Below are 23,828 nucleotides of genomic sequence, written 5' to 3' on the forward strand. Positions count from 1 at the left end.
AGCTCCCGGCCAACCAAAGCATGATGCCGTAAGTCCACCTGGACAGTCTCTTGGGAGGCTGCGGATCCCAGAGACTCAGCCGAGTCCCACAAAGAGGAGGCGCTCGCCAACAAACACAAGGTGTTAAGGCCCCGCAGGGCAGCGCTGGTCGAGGCAAACATGTTGAGCCCCCAAGAGTCCTGCCAGCGGGCCTCCCGGTATGGCGGAGTCAACAGTGGCAGCAGGGAGGGAAAGGCGGACTGGCGGCAGAGGGGTGGAGGGAAAGGCACGCCCGGTCACGCGGTGCCGGAAGGTGACGCTGCAGAAGGTGCTGAGGCACCAGATCCCTGAGGCAGGACGCATCCAGGCCCCCGTCAAGGAAGAAAGGAGAGAATCCTCAAAGGGAAGTAATATCTCCCTCCCATCAGAGCCCAGGTGCAGAACCTCCAAGAGATGGTCCACCGGAAAGTGAGCAACCAGGTCACCCTTGCGCAGAATGCCCACAGCCGTGGACACCGCGTGAGCAAAGGTCGCACCCGCTTCCCTAGGGCCCCACAGTAGAGAAAGCAGCTTCTCCTTGGGCGACGGCTACAAATTAAGGCGGCCGTCCCCGAAGCCAAGCGGGACAGGCAAGGGCCATACCTCGAAGTCAGGAGGAACCGAAGACTGAGGGACCTGCCGCTCCTCCGGGGAACACCTTTGCCTCAGAAAGGGCGGGGAGCTGTCCTTTGACGATGCCAGTGAAAAAGATACCACACGGCGACCAGTCTCCGGGGAGGACAACACCAATAAACAGCCTGCCTCCGGAGAAGGAGCGTCCGAAGATAAATCCGCAGCACAACCTCAGCGCGGATCCGTAGAGTCCGCCGCCTGAGGCAGGACGTCGACACCATCGGGCATCACCGGACAGGGTCCCTCCAAGTCACACCGCGCCAGGGATCGGAGTGGAGCCGGAGACGAACTGGCCACAGGAGGTGCCGGAACGACGCTGACTCAACCTCCGCCTAGACAACCACCTGCGTGGAGGAACGAGAAGGGCCTGGCGAGTGACACGAAGCACTCCGCCAGCTGAGGCCCAGAATGTAGCAGAGGTCGCCCGGCAACCCATGGGGCAGCACCAGGGAGGATTCCACCTCTGACTCGCCCTTCGACAAGGCAGCCGCCTGTGGGGAGGGCCAAGAGGGGCCAGGAGAGGGACGAGGGGTCCCCACCCAGCCTCGACCAGCAGCAGGATGAGGAGGGTCCACCGAGCCCTGTGGCTCCGCACAGTCCTGCCGCTGCCGGCGCCATAGCAGCATCAACTCGGCCTTAGACAGGACCACCCTGTCAAAGGACAGAGAGGGGCTGCGATCCAAGCCTTGGCGACTCCCGCAACACCACAGGGACCCCCACAGGAGTTTGTGGCGAGGCAGAGGAGCTCTGGTCTGAAGGAGGGACCCCGAGGGGCTGCACCCCAACAGTACCACATCCTGAAAGCCTGGATCCGAGCCAGTCTGCGCCAGGGCCAGAGCCACCGGCGGCGCCACAGAACGCCCGCACAAGGCAAGGGATCCGCTGATGCCCCAAGAAGGGAAGGAGGACGAGACTCCAGCGAGGCCTGCAAAGCCGCCCCATATGTCTCCATCTGGACTCTCGGCGCCCCAATACCGGGAAACGGTGGATAGGACGACACACGGGGTCACATCACCCGCGGATAGCCCAAGTAGTCTGACTTGGAGTCAGTGAAAACATACGTCTGAACTGTTTCAGGACTTGCCTACAATCAGTTTGCTGCTGGTCACTGAGGCTGCCTGCCAAGGCTACAACAGCAACTGAACCATCATCAGGGTTGGGCCTGACTGGGTACTACAGGAGGTTTGTCAAAGGATATGGATCCATAGTGACCCCTTTGAATGATTTAACTTCAAGAAAATGCCTAGGAAAGTTCAGTGGACAGTTAGCAGTCAAAAGGCATTTGATGACATGAATCAGGCCATGTGCACTGCTCCTATTCTGCAAAATCCTGACTATTCCAAACAATTCATTGTTCAAACTAATGATCCGAGTTGGGGTTAGGGGCTGTGTTATCACAACTGAATGAAGAGGGTCAGGATCAGCCAGTAGCTTTTATTAGCAGAAGGCTGACCCACAGAGAGAAACATTGGTCAGCTATTTAGAGGGAAGCCTTTGCTGTGGTTTGGGCCTTGAAGAAGCTGAGGCCATACTTGTTTGGCACTCACTTTATTGTTCAGACAGACCATAAGCCCCTCTAATGGCTAAAGCAGATGAAGGGTGAAAACCCCAAACTTTTGAGGTAGTCCATTTCACTACAGGGGATGGACCATACAGTGGAACATAGACCTGGGAGTAACCATGATTCCACCCTTCTAGAGGAGCTTATGTGAAACACTGGTACACCCTGTACCAGCTTTCTCGACCTGGACATCACAAAATGGATGCTGCCAGACACAAGTCTGCCCTCCTGCTGCTGAGCTGACCTCAAGCAGGGGAAGGCCTAACAATAGGTTTCCTGTCACAGGGAGCTGTGACCACCTCCCAAACGGGATTTATTGTACTGGGGCTTGGTGGGTGCACTCTGAGAGTGCCTGAAAGTCTGCACTCGGGCACATTTGGTGTCCTTGTGTATAGTCCAGCTCAAACTGGTTGCAGGAGCCATTCACACCTGCTCTGGCGCGAAACTGGACAAAGGACATGGGTGTAGCAACCCCTCTGTCCTGACCCTCCCATAGGTGGGTCCCCTGACTTTGTTCAACCCCTTCCTTGGGATAGGAACCCTGACCACAGGATTTTAGATTTTACCTGGACTAAACTCTGCAAGCAGAAACCAAGTACTTTGACACTTTGCTGGATGACAGAAGAATCTCCCTTGGAGTGAAGGAGTTACTCCCCTGCTGAAGCTGGCACCTTAACGCATCTGACCGGTTTGCATCTCCCAAACTCCTAAGGACTCCGAAGATTTCTGCAACACAGCAGGTGGGTTCCCGAGCGTCTAAGGGTCAATCTTCTAAGACCAGTAATCCTCGTGGGGACTGTGCAGCCCGAACCCATGTGCACTGTGTACTTTTGCAACAGCATATGCTTTTTGGAGATCCCTGAAGCTGTGCTTTGGGCTACGAGTAGTCCTGACCCCGAGCAGAATTTACCACCGAAGATTTCCGGCCTCCACTCCACGAGTGCTCCAAGGACCTGTACTTCATGATTCAGCTCAAGGTCCCTTTGCCATCCCTGGTCCGTGGCCTGTGGGTCCCTGTGAGTTTGATTTCCCTTGGGCTCTCCTGGTTGCTCCAAACATACCCTGACTCCCCATAGCTTGGAGAGTCTCCAGGACTTTGCTGGTCCTCACTGTAACTGGTTTCCTCTGCCCACATAGGTTGCATTTGCCAAGACTTGTTGGTATTCAATCCGTACACTGACCCCTCCGCACTCAACTTCCATCGTGGGACAGCTCACCTCTGGACTTTGGTCGTCGTCAAAGTCTTCTGGTCCCCGTGGCTGCACAGTCAAGCATCCAATCTTCACACCTGAAGCAGCCGACATTGGCGGGCATTCGTCTACCAAGCCCCTGGTCACCCTGAAGTGACCCAGACTTCGTCCCCTCCGCTTTCAGGTTCTTCTCACCATGGACCCAGGCTTGGATTCTACCGGACACTTTTTATCTTCCCGGCAGCAGCACGTCTTTGAGTCACGCCATTGAAAACGACTAAGGTTTCCGACACCACTTGACCCCTATGCACCCGGCTCCCCGGGGATAGGTATCGGGGGTTCCATGGTAATCACAAGGGTGCAGGCCTTAGAACATTCTATGTTCCAAAGGGTTTGCTTGAAGTCCTCTTCGAAGTCTCCTTAAACTGTAATTTTCCTACCGCGACTTTCCCATAGAGTTGTACGGAACATGCGTCTGTGTTCACACACTGCACCCGTCTTCCGTGGGCTCCCGCTGTCACTCCTTTGGGTGGTTCCTCGTGGTCCCAGCGATTCACGTGCTCTAGGCACTGTGTCTAGTGTAGTCGTTGATATTCTACAATTTATTTCGTTTATGGTTCGGTCTCCCCCTGGAGCCCGCTGTATATTGTGCTTTTTACTGTTGTTCTATTGATTAAGTATTGTGCCTGGTGCTCTAATCTCATAAAGATGTTAGTAGAGAGTGTTTAGTTACAAATACATATATTTTATATATCTCTTTTATGGTTCTCCTTTAAGTTGGTTATTCAGGAGGTTCTGATCTGGTAAAACAGGCTACTTTACATTCCTTCGAGACTTAGCCTGAAGGCTGCTCTCCACAGCTACCACTAGGATAGCTTTCTATAAAGGTTGTCTTTACCCTAATTACCAATAAGTGTTGTTTGAACTGGTAAAATGTGCCCACTTTAATTAGTGGACAGCATATGCCAGGCCAACTTCTCACATTGCCTATTTAAAAAAAAGAATCAACTACTGGTGGACATAACCTGCTAACAACAACATTCTCCGAAAGTTTGAGTTTGCTTATAATAACTTTTAAATAAGTTAAACAGGGTGTATAAATATGCCATCCAAAACATGTCACGCTTTCAGTAGTGCTGAAGTAATTACTTTAGAAAAAACTTAAGACGATGTTTTGTATTTTTACTAGTATGATACAGGCTTAAAAAACTAGTAACAAACTTTACATTTATTTAATATTAGAACACTGAAATGTTGGGAGCTCTGTTGAAAACAATGGAGTACTCTGGGCTTTTAATGGCCGGCAGAAGCCCGGAGCTCCAACATTCCAATGTTTGTTCTCAGGTATTGCTGTGAACAAAAATCCTCACAGAGCAGAAGGGGATTTCAAAATATAACAGTCTCTAGAGCAGTGGTGGCTTCTCCGCTAAGGTGGAGACTCACCCCACTGAGCAAGTCAAAGAGGAAAAAATAAAATGATAATAACTCATTGTTATTTTGATTAAAATTTTCCCCTTGTTGAGCAGTTTAGGGGTGAGGCTGCTCTGCTCACAGAGCAGGGCGGGGAGGAGTGCTTTTCCCACTTCAAGTGTGCAGGACGCTTTAGCCGGCAGTCTTGGGCCGGTCAAACAGTTGTGCACTTTGCATGTTCCCCATGCAAGCTGCATTACAGCCTGCATGAAGAACATGGCCAGCCTCCCATCCTCTGGCTGACCGCCGATACACTGTATTGCGGGTACAAATGTGAAGTGGTCGGTGTAGTATTCAATTATAAATACAGTTTAGCGGTAGACTATGCACGAATTCCAAAGAAAAGGCGATTCCTTCTATTGTGAGCTATGGAGATATCTGTGCTTCTGTCTGGCCCAGGCACAACATTCACACTCCTGTCTAACGGAACCTTTACGGTAGAATTTTATATGTCCCAACTGTCTTTATTACTGTAGCCTTGTTTGAACACGAAGACCCTCGCTCCGATGTCTAGAGTTACTTCTGCTATTATCTTTATCTACATTGCGACTCCATGCCTACACAGTGAACTAATAATCTCATGTAGTGTAACTGCACCCCTCTGTCCACCGGTGCGCACCCCACTTCATGTATCAATATGATTTTCTTTAGACGCTGATACTGACTGTTTAGCGGTAGAGGACCCAACTACGATCGGATTGATAACGATAATCTGTCCACACACTCGCCAGTAGACGACTGAACAGGATTGAATTTCGAGTTTTTCCAAGTGAGTTTTTAATCCATTTCTCACAATAGTGGATCACTCTACAAAAAAAAACCCTTTCATTATTCACTAATGTGGTGATCATCATCCACAGATACGGCACTAACGCTGCGGCCGTCAACCAAGATCGGACATCCTGAGCCGATAAATATAAGTAGGTAACCCACCAATTCCTCTTTAATAATGGTAGATTATGTAACCCCCATCCAGGCACTGACTCACATTTATGTTTTCAGGTGCTCATACATCTCAACCTGTCCTGAGGAAGACCCCGAAATGAGGATCAATTAACCCTTTGTATCCAGGGGTCGAAACGTTGACAACCTTCTACACACCTACATACACTAAAGGATTGTGAAATTATTCATTATTGCCCTATGTGTAATGTACTAATATGGGAACTTTTGACCGAAAGTAGGCTGTAAAGGTTCTACCATATATCAATGAATTGTGTCGTTATCACAACGCCTTTACCCTGTCCCTCACTGACCCAACCACCTCCATCCTACTCAAATTCCTTTTCCTTTTTCTTGCACCTATGAGCACTGTAATATATTGTATAGAATGCTATCATGTACTCTTAAAAATGTTGAAATTATTTTGAGCAAAAAAAAGAATGCATTGACACGGATGACTGAACGAATTAAAATTCAGATTCACAATAGAAGGAATCGCCTTTTCTTTGGAATTAGAGCACAGTCTACTGCTAAACTGTATTTATAATTGAATACTACACCGACCACTTCACATTTGTACGCATGATATGACCCAGGTCGGATAGTTTTGGGGCCAACCCCGTCCAAACTTACCACAATACACTGTATTGCAGCATTGTGATTGGCTATGGTGAGGTTGGGAGCTGGGTACTTCCAGCCCTGGAAGCGGGCAAAGAGGGAGAGGAGGCGTCGACAGACATGTAAGTGTTTTTTTCTTCATTCTCTACTCCCTGCACTCCCTACACAGACTCACGACTTACCCCCTGGCGCCGTCAAATACTAGCCTTCACTGCTATAGGGGCGGAATGTTCTAATAGCCATAGAGCCCTACATAACTTATTTGAGCATCACTTAATAATAGTTTTGCAGTCACTATTTTCTAAAAAAGAACAGATGCTACTGTTACACAATTCCATGGTACCCAATCAGTGTGGTACAGATTGGTAAGAATGATCACAGGAGTGAAGGGGAGAGCAAAGAAGAGAACTAGGAAAGCATGTCAAGCAGAATGAGGATGAGGGAGATGGGAGAATAAGTCTGAGAGCAGGAACATTATGGGGAACACTTACAATGCGGGATATTCTAGCACGGATTAGATTCACTTGGTTGATATGTTCCCGGATTACATCCATGTAACGAGAAAAAGGACGTGTAGGATCCTCAGTGTCCCTAGAAGAAAGAAAATGTCAACTCAGAAGGGTCCACAACAATCTATCTTCTGATGCAAGGATGCACTGACAGTCTAATATGGTTCAAAACAGCAGAATACGAGGCGAGGAATGGTAGGACAGTGAGACCATAGATAGCAGGAGTGCTTAGAGTAACTTTAGGCCCAGTGAAGCAGTAAAATACATGTAACTGTGAAGCAATGTTGGCAGTGTGGTATATGTCAACCTCTGGAACGCCTCTGGTGAGAGCAGAGGAATCAGCCAAAGCACTCAGGCTTAACTTAGAGGCAATTTGTAAAGTATTTATGCAGCACTTCAAACAATAATAAAGTTAAAACACCACACACAAAAACATTCCACACCAATTTAGAAAAATAGAGCAAACTTTAATAACTAAGTCAAGACCAAAATAACATCAATCCTATCAGTAGAACCGAAGATATGAAATGTTAAAGATTTTAGTGACCGACCCCACAGCACCTCTCGCCATGAGCACCAAAGACTTCATATATTTAGGCACTCTCAAACTTCAAATTGACGGACCCATGGACTCCAACTCCACGGACTTGCTCGTAAATCTACAGAACATCGGTCTCTCCCAGCTCATACAGGGCTCTACCCACATCGCCAGTAACACCCTTTAATCCATCTTCTTCTCCAGTGACAAGTTTAAAGTCAGCCACATCACTCCACCCACATAGACTGACTACTCCTTCGTCCCATTTCCACATAACAGGGCCACCAACCACCCCTACAGAGTTTAGCAACAACCCAAACCGCTGCTGGAAGAAAGTTACAGAAACGGAATGGCTCAACGTCCTCCAAAAAAAACTACCCAGACCCCACCAACGACCTCATCAACAACAAAAACAACTTCAATAACTGAACACCACCTGTGCCAATACCCTGGCATACCTGAAAAACACCAAACCCAAAAGATCCAACAAACAAGCTAGCTGGTACAACACTGACCTCAGAGAATCCAAGAGTTTGCATAAAAACTTGAAAGGAAACGGATAACCACCTGAGGAACCACCAGAAGAAACCCCTACAAGGCTGCACTTAGACGCTATCGCCATCAAGTAAAAGAGACCAAGAAAAAGGCACTGATTCTAGGAATAGAATCTAGCGCTAAAAACTGGAAGGAACTTTTTTGGCACATCAAGGAATTCATCAACCCAGTCACTCCTTCACAAGACCTCTGCAACAACGTCTCTGACTTTTTCCACGAAATCAACTAAAGACGACCAATATGACAGCATAGAACTCTCTATTCATAGAGGACGAGGCAGCAATAATTAAGACCGTCCATTCAGGGACTCCCACAGACCCCTGCCCTGCCAGATCTACAACCAGGGAAGAACCACGATCAACATTGCTCTCAGTTCCATCATCTACACCTTCCTCAAGACTGCCACCTTACCAGACAGCTAGAAACATGCCAAAGTCACTGCCCTCCTTAACCCTCGGCCAACTCTGAAGTACTCAACAACCACCAACCTATCTTGGCACTCGCCTTCCCAAATGAGAAGACTATCAACAGATAACTTTACACTACAAACTCCTGGACGACTCACAATCAGAATTCTGAAACAAGCACAGCACGAAACAGCCCTCATCACTACAAGAGACAGCATATGCACTTACCTTGCCTGTGGACAGACCACCTCCCTTATCCTCCCGGACCTCTCCACCGCTTTTGACACCGTCTCCCATCACACACTCATCTTCAAACAACACACAGCAGGAATAAAAGGAACAGCACTTGAATGGACAGCTTCCTTCCTATCCGGAAGAACATGAGTCAGGTTCTCTATGCCCACTTCAGAACCCAAGGATCTCATCTGCGGTGTCCCACCAGGATAATCAATCAGCCCAACACCCTTCAACATATACATGACTCCTTTGGCAAATATCATGAGATACCACCAAATCAACTTCTTCTCCTATGTTAACACCACTCAGCTAACTTTTTACCTCTCAGACAACACTGTCACCACCAAGACAAACTTCAAATAATGCATGACCAGTTTGGTCAACAGAATGAAAAAAAACAGCCTTAAGCTTAACAAAGACAAAACTGAAGTGCTGATCCTTGGGAAAAAGAGCTCACCTTGAGAATCTACCTGGTGGCCCGACAATTTTGTACCCACATCCACCCCAACCAACCATGCTAGAAACCTGGGCCTCATCCTTGACACCACTCTCACCATGAAGTCTCAGGTTAATGCTGTTGCATCCTTATGCTTCCACCTCCTCTGCATGTTACACAAAATCTTCAAGTGGCTGTCACTGGCATCAGATATACCATCAAGCGGGCCATAATCACAAGCATATGGCAACACACTCCACAGAAGCACCTCAACCCATCTCCTTCACAGACTTCAACCAATCCAAAACACCCTGCCAGACTTGTCCTTGACGTCCCACGCTGAACCCACATCACTCGTCGGAGAGATCACTGGATCCCCATCTGGAAGAGCTGCCAGTACAAACTTCTCACACATGCATTCAAGTCACTGCACAACATGGAAACCAATTACCTCAACACCGGCTTCACTTCCACAAACCCAGACAACTTCACTCTGTCTCACTCTCACTCCCACACACACTCCACATCTGCAGAGCCAGAATGGGAGTTTGAACATTCTCCTACCAAGCTGCCAAATCCTGGAAGGACCTCCTCCAAGAAATTAGGGCCTCGTCCTCACTACCTGAATTCCACAAATAGATGAAGACCTAGCTATTCAATTAGTCTTCTTGTGGGATCATAATGTTGACAGAGACAGCCCGTATCGTATACACTCACCTACCCAGTGTCTAGATACCCACAAAGGTGACAAGTAAAGCTCTCAAAATCCACTTTCCATTACATTATGTTATGTCCATGCTCTAAACCGGAGGCCAGCAGACTAACCCGTGGAGTCACTCTGGGAATCCTGGGTTCAGGTTCAATCCCTCTGACTGAGTCAGGAGGGGAGCAATCCAGCAAGACAGAAGTGCAACAATACAGTAATCCAGTAGAACAGCAATCCAGGAAAGCAGCAGTCCATTCAGCAGCACAGCAGACCTACATGGCAGAGTCTCTACAGGGTCAGAAGTGTACTGAAGAGTTTGTGTCTGAGGTCCAATATTTTTACCAAGTGTCTCCTTTGAGGTGGGAAAAGCTTCTAGAGGTTTCCATTTGAATTGCAGCGTCTTCCTGCCTCCCCCACCCTCAGAGTGAATACAGGAGGTATACAGCCCTTTTTGTAGAGGCAGAACACATCCTATTCAAGGGTAAGTAGGGCTGTGCTCAGCTCTACCTACCCATTCTGCCAGTGAAGGACAATCCAGGCACATCAAAGCTCTCAACTGGGAGTGGATGTCTAAGGGGAATACACAAAGCCCAACTGTCAGCTACACCCAGTCATGTGATCCATCAGCTACACTTGGGAATGAGCCCATTCTTCCAGGTTTTAAAGAGAGAGCTCAAGCACTTTAGCACTGGCTTGCAGTGGAAAAGTGAACAGTCATAAAATGCAACAAAAACAGGTTCAGTATAAAGGAGGGTAAAGGAACAAAAAAGTGTAGAGATGACCCAGCAGTAATGGCCAAATCCAAGTACGCTATATAAATACTGCATACATATATACACACATGCATGGGTGTGGCTGAACCGCCATTAGGAACAAGTTCTTAGGGTGATGCTTATGGTGAAGGGTAAACATGGTACAGAAGTGCAGATTGAAAAGTGAGTGTAGGTAGATTGCCCCCCTGGGCCATTAAAAAGAGGATGCCAATTTTACCTACATTTGATGCGTTACAAGTAAAAGGTGGCCAAGCTTCACAAGCACTGGGGAAACAAAATGATGAGAGAGCATAGGGTTAGCACAGGGAGTAAAGGAGGCCTTAAAAAGAAGAGGCAAAGGATTATATGTTTTATGTAACAGTATATACAAATATTGAACACTGAACAAACTTTATATGTACCTGATCCACAAACAAAAGCATCATAGGCAGCTTCGTGGGGGCATGCTTCCTCCACTAAATGTAACAAACGAGAATAAACACAATAATTAACTGAAATGCCTGGGTAGCTTTTCCAGCTCAATCATACGGTATGGTTTCCTCAAAATTCTGTTCGCAGGTACTCTGATGCGTTCATAAAAGACAGAGAGAGGCGCTGGTAGAAACCTACATTTTGACATAAAAAATAAAGCAATGCACGCATGAAGACTATTCGAACAGTAAGCTATGAAAAGCTTTTATCGTGGCCCTAAAGGTCGCCTAACCACTTATTGCCCGCTTTGGATATTCCATAAAATGCCCCTTGGTGTTGGGTGTAAATATCTAGCAAAATCACAGAATGAAATGATGTTGAAACTTTTCAAACACTTATCCCCAGTCTCAGATCTGGGTTTAATCCATAGTTATTTTGCTCGCTATATCACCCCATTTTGAACCCAGCCATGTGCAAATCAGGCTAGACATTACTTCCCATGAGAACAGTTCCGCCTGAACTGAAAAGCCAGGTCCTTCCTGGACCTTGAAACAAGCAAGTTTCGGGGTATCACCCCTCATCAGCCAGGTTAGCTTGAATCCAGTGGTGCAGCGAGCTAAGGACCCACATCTGGGCATACCCTTAGCCACTTAGTGCGTACACAGCAACATCACAAAATAAAATGATTGACGGTGTGTTGAAACTGGGGTGGCACAGTGAGCAAAAGAACAATTGACTAAACCCAGATCTTTTGACTGGGGGTGAGTGGCTAAAAGGTTTCAGCACTCAGTCCATCATCTTGTTGTGTTTGCTATGTTTACCCTAAGTGGCAAGGGTATGCCCAGAAGTCGGCCCTTTGCTCACTGTGCTACTGGATTCAAGCTAGCCTGGCTGATGAGGGGTGAAACCACGAAACCGGTTCCAAGATGCTGGTTTCCGGTCCAGGGAGGACCTGGCCTGGCAGTTCTGGCTGGGCTGTTCCCATGAAGATCAGGGTCAACATTAAAGTAAACATGTGGTGATCAACTGACGTAAACTAGGCTGTGATAGTTTATATTGAGGAGATTTAATTTGGATGTTTATTCTCCCAAGAGAATATAGCCAAATGTCACACCGATTTGCTGATTAGCAAGTTCCCAATCCAGATTTCACTCTCAATCAGAGCCAGCTATAGAAGCAGAGAGCAGCCATGTGGGAATTCCTGTCAATGGCAAAGCACAAACCCGTTCTTCCCTGACAGAACTCTGATAACAAATGGGCAGCCTTGCGGTTTCAAAAAATATGCTGTGCGTTCCATTCCAAATATTCAACAGGCAGGAATAATATATAATATTTAGCCTACTAAATTAGCATAGGGTTTGGAATTGGCATTAAGGTCTAGGATGCCATTTAAACATGCAAATCTTTTTTTAAATTTTCTTATTGTTTTCATTAATGACAGCATTTCTAACTGCAATTTTATTCTCCTTTTGAATCATTACTGCATATTTTATCTGCACAAGATTAAGGCTTTTAAAATCAACCCTTAAAACTAGAAGTATTGATTTCTTAGAGCAAAGCTTGAGTGTGTAGTTTACAAGGCAAACACATTGTTTTCGATGTCCTCTGTGTCCCTGAACCAATTTAGTGGATATGTAACCTGAAAACACTGCCTCTAACTTGCTCCCCCTACTCCTGCCACTTCCTTTGCGAACCCTGTCGTCAGGGGTAGTAAGCGATATATAAATATAATTCAAATTACAGCTTGGAGGAGCCTGTTACAGACGAAGGTGCGGGTTCTAAGCATTCTGCAGGTGACCAGGAGAAAAGAGGTTGGGATCAGGCACAACATCTTTGCTACAACCACCTCTCCACAGAAGTTGACCTGGACGTAATTGTCTCAAATTAATGGTTGTTATAGTGGCCTACCTGTTAGACGCCTTATAATGTAAGGATAATAGGAGTGTGTGCCATTGCCTCTGAATTGCTCACATTGCTTTTTTGACCTCCTAATGTCATCTCTAACCCCTTGAAAGGGCTCCACTTACAAAAAACATATGCATCTTCAACATGCTGGTGGTTGCTGTTTAAAGGACAACAAGCTGCCATGAGCCCCTGCAGAGAAGGCACTTTCCATTTCAATATACACTGAAGTAGCACAGATATGCAGACAGGTAAAGCACTGACATTACCATGCTCTGTCAATGTTCACAAGTCCTGCCAGCCCTAGGTTGTCTTAAAACAAAAAAAACCTCTAAATAAAATGCCTAAACATTTTTCCAAACAACTACAACCTCTACTATCCCGGGCAAGTCATAGATGGTTGTTCAGGCCTTCCACCAAAATAAATTAAACACATCTCTATCTCTAATTAATGTAGAAGACTTGTTTAGAATCTTCACCATTGGGTTTCTACGCACTTGCGTGCAAGAACCGCAATGGCACCTCTTTTCACAATTGTGCCTCGCCCCCCTGACATACATATCATAAGAAAAGTAAAAACTTTTAAGACATATATATGTCACCAAATTGCTGCAAAAGCGATCCTTGACCTTGCAAAGCTGCTGCCGTTGGTGGCAGCAGCCGCCACACTATATTTGAACCTGCTTCCCATCCACCTTCAATAGCTGGACACAGAAAATGGCACACCAGGAAAATCCAGCACAAATCCTTTTATTGTGCACTTATGGAACAAGGACGACGCGTTTCTGCGTTTGCCTTTATCAAGTTACCACCATTTTGTTTTCAAACATATTTAAGTCCGTTTTTCATGACAAAATCATAGAAATAGAAAACATACTATCAAATCGTCTCAGACACAAAATCATGTAGTCACAATGTTCAAAATTCAATTAAACAGTGTTAATGTGATCTCATATCTACAAATATACAAATTTACACATTCGTGGTGTCACAATTTGTATCAATACGCATAAGGATTGCCGTTAGATGTATCGGCCTAATCTCACGAGCAGTCGCTAAGTTACCCGGGTAATGTAGTTCGCCTGCTGATAGCTTGCGATTGGGCGAATTAGCTGAATATTCCCTGTGCCTGTTTCATGTCACGTGATTGGCTACCGATCGCTGTGTGGCTGGGAAATGTAGTATCCCGCCAGGTGCGAGCGGGGTTCGAGACTGCTCTAAGATGGAAAGCCACTTTGATTCTCTGTATCTAGGGCACCGTATAAGAAATTCATATACTCATTTATTTATTTATTGAGTACTAGGGAGCTCCCCGAGTTTGACACAGTATCTGATCTACTGAGTGTCCCCACTAGCATGGAATAGGTGTGGGGAAAGGTGTTGTAATCTGGTGGTATGCCTTAGGTTCAAGTGCTCATAATGGGGAGTGAGGAAAAGGTGACAGTTTGGCGTGAGTGGGTAATTATGTGAAAAGTAAAAAACGACTGGAAATAAACCTATTTCCACTCAAGAGTGGCTTGTGTATGGCTTGTCATTCATAATATTTGGGCCCTGAAACGACTAGCGTTCCTATGGTAACACCACAATTGTGGGTTGCCATTCTCAACCTTAGTGTGAGGGGGCTAATGGTATATGCCTAAGCCAATTCTTAAAAGTGCTAGTGATCTAAAATCTTCTTTACAGAACTCATCATTCAACGTGGTAGCATTTGCCATGTCCCTGACAGCTTCATATGCCTATATTTGAAGATAACTCCTCCCCACAATTAAGCCCCTTGGGGGTCTTGCAGTCTAGATCTATAATGTATCTGGATTCTTTGACTCTCAACTGTGTTTCGTAGTCACCACCACGTATATTTTTGGGGATTTTATCAATGCCAAAGAATCTCAGACTGCCGTTATTGCTATTGTGTTTCTCTTCGTAGTGGCGAGCCATCGGGTAATTGTGATCCCTATTAGTGATGGCACGCAAGTGCTGTAGGATCCTCACCTTCAGTGGATGTTTGGTGCTGCCTACGTATCGGAGGCCACAAGGGCAATCCAATACGTAGACAGCAAACTCGGTGTTACAGTTTATTTGTTGCCTAATTTGCTTCTTTTGTCCTGTGCCATTTAGAAAGTCTTTGCAGGATCTTCCATTGCGATCAGCTTTGCAGCTACCGCAGGTTGTAAATCCAAAAGGTATAGGAGGCCAGTTTGCCCGGGTTGCATTCCCAGGATAGCTGTGGACCATTTGGCCCCTAAATGATCTTGCCCTGCGATAGGTAATTTGGGGTCCCTGTCCTACATATGTACCTATAATAGGATCTGTGGTGAGTAGGTTCCAATGTGCCCTCAAAATCTTATTCAGTGCCCATGCACCCCTACTGAAATTGATAATCATACGGGGTGGACGTGGTCGAATCATTTTATTCGGCTCGTCATTTCTTGTTGCAGAGCCTGAGATGTTAAATAGGACTTCCTCTTGTTTTAAATCCTTCACTTTATCATGTGCTGTTTGGGGGGTTTCCTCACTGTACCCTCGCTGTTTAAATCGCAGAATCATGGCCTTCTGCTCTTTCTCAAAGTCTGCATCAGTGCTGCAATTGCGGCGAGCCCTTCAGAGTTCCCCATACGGTATGCTCTTCTTCAAAGGTATGGGGTGGTGGCTCGCCGCATGCAGCACTGCATTGCCTGCTGTGGCTTTTCGGAACAGGCGAGTGGTGATATGTCCCTCTTTTATCTCCACTGCTATATCTAGAGATTCACAGAATTTGTCACTCATGTTATACGTGAATTGCAAATTCAAATCATTCACTTCAAGATGACTTATATACTGTTTAGCTACGTTTTCGGGACCATTCCATATTATGAATTGATCGTCGATGTACCTGACTCACATAAGAATGTGGTCAGTGTACATCTCAGATTCCTGCGACCACACAACCTGTTCCTCCCACCAGCCTAGGAAAAGATTCACTAGGCTGGGGGCAAAACAAGTTCCCATCGCGGTCCCTGACCATTGGCGATATACAGTTTTTTCAAAGAGGAAGATATTTTCCTGTAGGCAAAACAACAGCATATTTTTCAGCATAGCATTGTGTTCCCAATAATCAACATGTCAACTCCTCAAGAAATACATGCATGCCTCTACTCCCTTTACCTGATCAATGCACGTATATAGAGAGCATATGTCCATGCTTATCATCAAATATCCTTCCTCCCATCTCAAATCGTGCAACTGTCTCAAAATATCTGTACTGTCTTTGCAGTAAGAGTTGCGTACATATTCATTCAGAAACAAATCCAAAAATATGGAGGTGTTCTCCAATAATCCCCCATTGGATGTTACTATTGGACGTCCTGGTGGTACTAGTGGGTCCTTATGGATTTTTGGGAGGAAATATAAGCATGGGATACGGGGTTGGTCCTTTTTCAAGAATTTATATGATTGCTAACATCTTGTGCAAAGCGCTAAGGAGAACACTCGTATTGCTGCAAGCAGTGATTTTTAAACTGTTGTGTTGCGTTGATTGTATTTTTAAAAAACTGTTATTCTTACGCCTATCCACACGCTGACTCCCTGGTCCACCGCAGCATTGTGCTGTTTGTTGTGGAGGGAGGTAATCGCGCCCTCACTTCCTGGTCTCGCCACGCTGGGCGGCCATCTTTGGTGGGTGACGCTCTAGTCTTTGTCCTTCCCCCTGACTACTAAGGGGCTCAGCGCTCTCGCGCACATTGTTGATTTCCAACATCTTGTGCAAAGCGCTAAGGAGAACACTTGTATTGCTGCAAGCAGTGATTTTTAAACTGTTGTGTTGCGTTGACTGTATTTTTTTAAAAAACTGTTATTCTTACACCCTCTCCACACGCTGACTCCCCGGTCCACCGCAGCATTGTGCTGTCTGTTGTGGAGGGAGGTAATCGCGTTCTCACTTCCTGGTCTCGCCACTCTGGGCGGCCATCTTTGGTGGGTGACGCTCTAGTCTTTGTCCTTCCCCCTGACTACTATAGGGCTCAGTACTCTCGCGCACATTGTTGATTGCTAACATCTTGTGCAAAGCGCTAAGGAGAACACTCGTATTGCTGCAAGCAGTGATTTTTAAACTGTTGTGTTGCGTTGACTGTATTTTTAAAAAAACTGTTATTTTTACGCCTATCCACACGCTGACTCCCCGGTCCACCGCAGCATTGTGCTGTTTGTTGTGGAGGGAGGTAATAGCGTCCTCACTTCCTGGTCTCGCCACGCTGGGCGGCCATCTTTGGTGGGTGACGCTCTAGTCTTTGTCCTTCCCCCTGACTACTAAAGGGCTCAGCACTCTCGCGCACATTGTTGTTTGCTAACATCTTGTGCAAAGCGCTAAGGAGAACACTCGTATTGCTGCAAGCAGTGATTTTTAAACTGTTGTGTTGCGTTGACTATTTTTAAAAAAAACTGTTATGCTTATGCCTATCCACACGCTGACTCGCGGTCCACCGCAGCATTGTGCTGTTTGTTGTGGAGGGAGGTAATCGCGTCCTCACTTCCTGGTCTCGCCACGCTGGGCGGCCATCTTTGGTGGGTGACGCTCTAGTCTTTGTCCTTCCCCTAATCTATCTATACTCCGGCTCTCTAGCGCAGCGGTGACGTGCAGCGGTAGCGCCGAAGAGGCGCCAAAGAGAAGCCAGTCTGCGCCAGTCCGCGTCCAGACGCTTCCAGCTTGCTCTCGGACAGGACTTCCATCATGGTGGGGGCTCTCTCTTATAACTCCTCTTCGTTTCTCAACCTACGACCCCTTACCAATTCGTCATGTCGCCACTCAGTCCTCCCAACCAATACTGAGTACCATTGCAAAGGCTGTGATTGGAGTCCACTTCCCCTACACAGCTGTCATTCGTCCCCCGGACAGAAATGGAGAATGTTTCTCCTCAACTGTCGGTCTTTACCGAAACATTTTACTGAACTGTACATGTTGATTGAAGAGCTCAACCCCGAGGCTCTTTTTTTAACAGAAACATGGCTCCAGATAGACAATGACCCGACCACAGTATGGGTCACTCCTCAAGGATATACGCTTAAAAGACTGGACCGCCAGACTGAGAGAGGCGGCGGATTGGCTATCATATATAGAGACAGCTATAAATGCCGTGTCACTCCAACCACCACGCCAACCTGCGAGAGCCTTCACTTCTCGTTAGAACTCTCTCCCACTACCACCTTCTCTGGTATTCTAGCATATCGCCCTCCTGGCGCCCTTAATAACTTTATCACCAAGATAATAGACCTTGCTGCAAGTGTCGTGTTGATCTCGCCTAACTTTACTTTGCTCGGGGACCTCAACTTACATCTAGATGACCCCCACGACACATCAGCTAATATCCTCCGTTCCAACTTGCAAGCCATGGACCTATGCCAGAAGGGCTATCATGCAACGCATAATAAGGGACATCTTCTTGATCACATCTACAGTAATATAGATAATCTCACGGTGGAGACTCCTATACCACTACCCTGGACCGACCATTTTTTAATACCTCTTACCTGGCGCACTAACCCCCCCCCTCCTCTCAAAACCTTGCTAAGCACCGAGGAGGAAATGGCCCTCACTTCCCCTCCCTGACTGGTAAGCCCCCTTGCCAGAGATCCACCTAGGAAGGTAACTAATCCCAATACGGCCACTAATAACTTCAACAATTGTATTTCTAGCACCCTTGACCAGGTTCTTCCTAAACATTCCTGTAAATCTATAAGAAGACCCAAAGTTGCCCCATGGTACACACCTGACCTTAGACTCAGGAAATTAGCCTGCCGTAAACTTGAGAGAGCCTGGAGGCAGGACTACTCTCAACTTAGAAAGGCTGAGTATAGGGCTGCTATAAAGCTCTATAAAATAGAGATAAAGACGGCACAAGTTATTTTTTATGAAGGGAAAATTAACGCGGCTGCGAATGCCCCCAAGGAAATTTTTTAAATTGCTAAATCCCTTACCTCACCCCTCGCTGAGCGTCCCTCTGTTGAAGGCGCCCAAAACCGCTGTAACGATCTGGCCGTCTTTTTCTCTCAAAAGATTCAGGCCATATACTCCTCATTCAGTAACACTAAGGATGATTTGGAATCCCTCTCGCCTACAACCTCTGACTTCTCTGCCCCCTGTATGCTTGATGAAATCCCACTTCTTCATACCCCTGGATTAGACAGACTGATCCCTAAGATCACTTCTGGTTCTCCCAACGACCCAGCACCGCCTCAGACCCTCATCAAGGTCATGGACGTCATTCGTCCGGTTATCTTAGACGTTCTGAACACATCCATCACTTCCAAATCTGTTCCACCATCTTGGAAGTGTGCGATGGTGAAGGCCTTGTTGAAAAAGCCCAACCTTGACCAGAGTAATTTGGCAAACTACCGCCCTATTTCTCTACTTCCGTGGCTGAGCAAACTGCTTGAGAGGCACGTCAACAATACCTTAGTGGAATATTAGGAGTCCAATAGCCTGCTGCGTGCCTCTCAGACAGGGTTTCGCCCTCAGCACGGAACCGAAACCGCCCTCCTAGCGGTAACGGAAGAAGCAAGAGCCGTGCTGGACCGGGGAGGAAAAGTTGCCATCATTCTATTGGACCTCAGCGTCGTGTTCGACACGGTTAACCATCCACGCTATTACATCGATTGGCGGGCATGGGCGTGTCGGGCGCGGCCCTGGAATGGCTGACATCCTTCCTGGATGAGCGATTCTTTCAGGTCTTCGAGGGTGAGGCGGCTTCTCCCAAACACCCACTTAGGTGCGGGGTCCCCCAGGGCTCCTCCCTAAGTGCCACCCTTTTTAATGCCCACATGGAACCTCTAGACAGGATAGTCCATCCCTTTGGTGTGCGTATTGTCACCTACGCGGACGATACCCAACTGGTTGTCTCTTTAGACCACTCTGAGGGATCGTCCCCCACCTTAGGCCCCTGTCTAGAGGCTGTCGCCAGATGGATGCAATCTTCCTGTCTGAAACTCAATGGGGAGAAGACAGACATCATCCTGTTGGGCAATCCTCCCCCCCTCTGCCCTTGCATCCATCTGGCCACCATGTTTGGGCCCGCCCCCCGTCCCTAAGTCCCAGATAAAGAGCCTCGGGATCTGGCTCGATAAAGCACTGGACTTCTCGGTCCAAGCCACCAAGACCGCAGCCACCTGTTTTGGGCTAATGAGGATGTTGCGGAAGGTGCTCCCTCTGCTCCCATTCCAGGCGAGGAGGGTCATGGTCCAGGCCCTGATACTCTCCCGCCTGGACTATGGGAATGCCCTTTACATGGGAGTCCCGATTTCCGTCACTCAGAAGCTCTAAGTCACACAAAACAGTGCGGCTCGATTACTGTATAATCTACCCCGCTGGCAGTCAGCTAAAAACGCCCTGAAGGAACTTCACTGGCTCCCAGTGACGGCAAGAGTGCAATTTAAGGTTATGTGTATTTTACACAAATCCTTCCACCGAACGGGTCCCGCAATTCTACACCCTATGGTTACGCCTTATGTTCCGTCCCGCTCCCTTCGTTCGTGCACCCTTCAGCTGGCTACGTCCATCAAAGTCAAGAAAGCCCGCTGGGGAGGCCGCTCCTTTTCCCACACGGCGGCCAGACTTTGGAATTCCCTCCCTCTCTCTCTTCGAGGAAACAGCAACCACATGTCTTTTAGGAAAGCTCTGAAAACGCACTTGTTTGCTAAAACCTGCTGAACTACCCTGAGCCCGCATTAAGCAATCAGTCACAAGCGCTGCGAGGCCTCCGGATAGTTACGCGCTATACAAGTGCAATTTTTCATTTCATTTCATTTATATTCATCGGTATCTAGGAGTCCGTCATGATACCATCCCCCCAACAGTGCATGATAATCTTTTATCGTTTTCCTGTATTGTTCCCAATTGATCAGCTCTTAACACGTGGTGTCAGATAATTGTCTTGTTGCCTCCAATTTGTAATCATTATAGTTCATAATTACAACGTTGCCCCCCTTGCCGGAGGGCTTAATCAAGATAGAGCTGTCTTCCTTGAGATTTTTTATGGCCAATCTTTGTTCATTTGTTAGATTATCCAACTTGGAGTTGCCAAAGTTTCTCCTTGTTTTCTTTAGGTCTGCTATGATAGCTTGCGTGTACGCTTCAATGTTGTCAAAGGTGACATTAGGATTGAATTTGCTTTTGAGTTTCAGACCACTATGTTGGATTTGTTTTTTCATAACTCCAGCTGGTCGTGGGAGCACATATTCATCTCTTTCATTGTTTTCGTTCATTTCCAATTCATACATGTCTTTCAGTAGTTCCATGTCGTCTACTTGCAGATTGATACCAGGATCATCCACAGTTCTTGGATTCGTCTGTTTAGATTTTGATCGGACTGCATATATTTTCAACAATTTTAGCTTTCTAATGTACAGAAACAGATCAACCCTTGTGTCTGTGTAGTCCAGAATTGTGCTAGGGCAGAAGGACAGTCCCAATTGCAGAACTGAGATTTCTGTTTGATTCAATGGTCTCTTTGAGAGATTAACAACAGTTCTGTTCTCTTCCATTGTGTCCCCGGAATGATTGCCCATATTCAGTTTTTTATGTTTCCTTTTTAATCGTCTTCTTCTGCTGCTGTCCCTCGACCTCTTCCTTTTCCTCTTTTGGCGCTTTTGCCCCTTGTTTGTCCTCTGGTCTGTACTCTGTTTTGTTGACTTTGATCGTTCATTTGTTTCAATATCTGGAACTCGTGGTAAAAGGTCAGGGGTCGTGCACCTAAAGGGATCCCTGTGTCGCGTTTCTCAGTATCGGTGCTTATGTCGGAGCTTGATCCTGTCGATACTGTAGTTATTTTCTTGGAGGACCAATTGGCTTGAATGTTTCTTTGTGCCAAATCGTATTTCCTTGCATATGTTAGTATGCGTCCTTCAGCATAGTCGCGTTTGTCTCTGAGAAATTTTGTCGGCTTTGTTTGTTTAATTGTGTTCTCGTAATCCTGTAGCTTTTTGGTAAAGCTTTCATAAATTCCTCCAGGCTTTTCTCAGTTTTAAACTTCTCCAATTCAATGCTTAACGTCGCTAGATCTTTTCTTGTAGCCTCCAGGTCGATTTGTGCATATTTAACGAGCATCTCCAACATCCCCTTGCATGTTTTTGCCATGTACTGGGACCATTCTGTCAGCAGATCCTTGTTGGGGTTGTCGTAAGTTGGTACAATGCTAATGCGTAGTCCACGTGGGACTCTTCCAACCTCCACGTAATTTGTGAGTGATGCTACTTCCCACCACTTGTTAATCTCGCGTTTACTCAGTCTCTCAAATAGCGCTAATTTTTGTTTTAATGTGGAATCTCCACTCGTTGTGGCAGTATTCGCAATTGCACCCCTCTGGGCAGTATCCTGCTCTTCGCTGAACAGGGACTGGGCTTCAGCTTCCCTCGTTTTTTCCCATTCACTCATCATACAACAGGGACTCTCCTCACGCCACGATAATTACTCGTGGCAGTCACGTTTGTCTTCGTACACTAGTGAATATTGCGCGTAGTCAGGAGTAATGCGCTAGGGGAAAAGCACCGTGCTACACGTTCAGGGTGTGTTCGAAAAGCAACCCCTCGTTTGTGAGACGCGAAACCGCTACCTCCCACACCCTTCGCGCGCCAGGACACAGGCTTACCTAATTTGCTCTTAATCCACGGTTGGAGACGCCCGGAATCGTTCTAATCGCTTGTGTCACCAAATTGCTGCAAAAGCGATCCTCGACCTTGCAACGCTGGTGCCGTTGGTGGCAGCAGCCGCCACATTATATTTGAACCTGCTTCCCATCAACCTTCAATAGCTGGACACAGAAAACGGCAAACAGGATAATCCAGCACAAATCCTATTATTGTGCACTTATGGAACAAGGACGACGCGTTTCGGCGTTTGCCTTTATCAAGTTATCACCATTTTGTTTTCAAACATATTTAAGTCAGTTTTTCATGACAAAATCATAGAGATAGAAAACCTACTATCAAATCGTCTCAGACACAAAATCATGTAGTCACAATGTTCAAAATTCAATTAAACAGTGTTAATGTGATCTCAGATCTACAAATATACACATTTACATATTTATATATATATATATATATATATCGCGCCACTCCACTCGCACGAGCAGTCGCCTGCGCCTTTCTCCTTTGAAAAGAACGTGGAGCACAGACCCAAGTAGGTGCTTAGAATCTTCTTTATTTAGCTGTGCAGATGTCGGCCATTACGCGTTACGGTACAAAGTACCTTGATCACATGACACGGAATAACGTCACCTGACCCCTTAAATGCCAAACCCACCACTTTTTTTCTTTTCATTTTGCTGGTGATGCTGTGTTAAAGTGACAGTGCTCATTTGTACATTAAAACAGTGCTACTTGGTAGTTTCTTTAAAGTGACAGGATCGGTCTAGTGCCATCTTAGTTCAATTTTTAGTAATTTCTCTGTTTCTTTTACAGTGAGTCTTCACAGATATTTTTCATATTTGTTGTACTCTTGACATGGACACTTGTGCAAATAACGCTTGTGCAAATATCGCAATACAGTACATATTTTCATGTGCAAATTACTGCATATAGCTGCCTTTTACAAAGTGCAAATTGTGCCTCTAGTAAAAACACGTATATGTGCAAATTTATGCGAATGTGCAATTTTTAGCATTAAAATCACGGTATAAATACCTTATGCAACATTTATGTTGTTCTGTGCCCATTCATGTCAACTTCATCATGGTTTAAATACCATATGTACAACCAATCTTTTATATCTTTCCGATCTAATATAACACTGTATTCTACAACTATTTCTTATGCATTTAAAAAAAATCCATATAGATTAAAATATAAAACTTTATATTTAAAATCTTCAATATGCATATTTTTTTCCCTGTATTGGTTTCTACATGGTCTATTACTTTCTCTTCCACTGTCACTCTTATCTTAATACCTTTATTAGC

The 23,828-nt window shown here is 46.2% G+C and overlaps 1 protein-coding gene across 1 annotated transcript in view; it reads right to left on the minus strand.

The window, feature by feature from the left end:
* The window catches only part of PNLDC1 (PARN like ribonuclease domain containing exonuclease 1), a 338,277-nt gene that overhangs the window by 101,115 nt on the left and 213,334 nt on the right, over positions 1-23,828 (minus strand). The window contains exons 14-16 of the mRNA XM_086953672.1: positions 10,995-11,048; positions 10,815-10,857; positions 6,924-7,023 (exon numbers count right to left, since the gene is read on the minus strand). Of these exons, the coding sequence (XP_086809798.1) occupies positions 6,924-7,023; positions 10,815-10,857; positions 10,995-11,048 (197 nt within the window). The remainder of the gene's footprint in view (positions 1-6,923; positions 7,024-10,814; positions 10,858-10,994; positions 11,049-23,828) is intronic.

This window comes from Lissotriton vulgaris, chromosome 1_2, assembly GCF_964263255.1.
Source record: "Lissotriton vulgaris chromosome 1_2, aLisVul1.2, whole genome shotgun sequence".
Lineage (NCBI taxonomy): Eukaryota > Metazoa > Chordata > Amphibia > Caudata > Salamandridae > Lissotriton > Lissotriton vulgaris.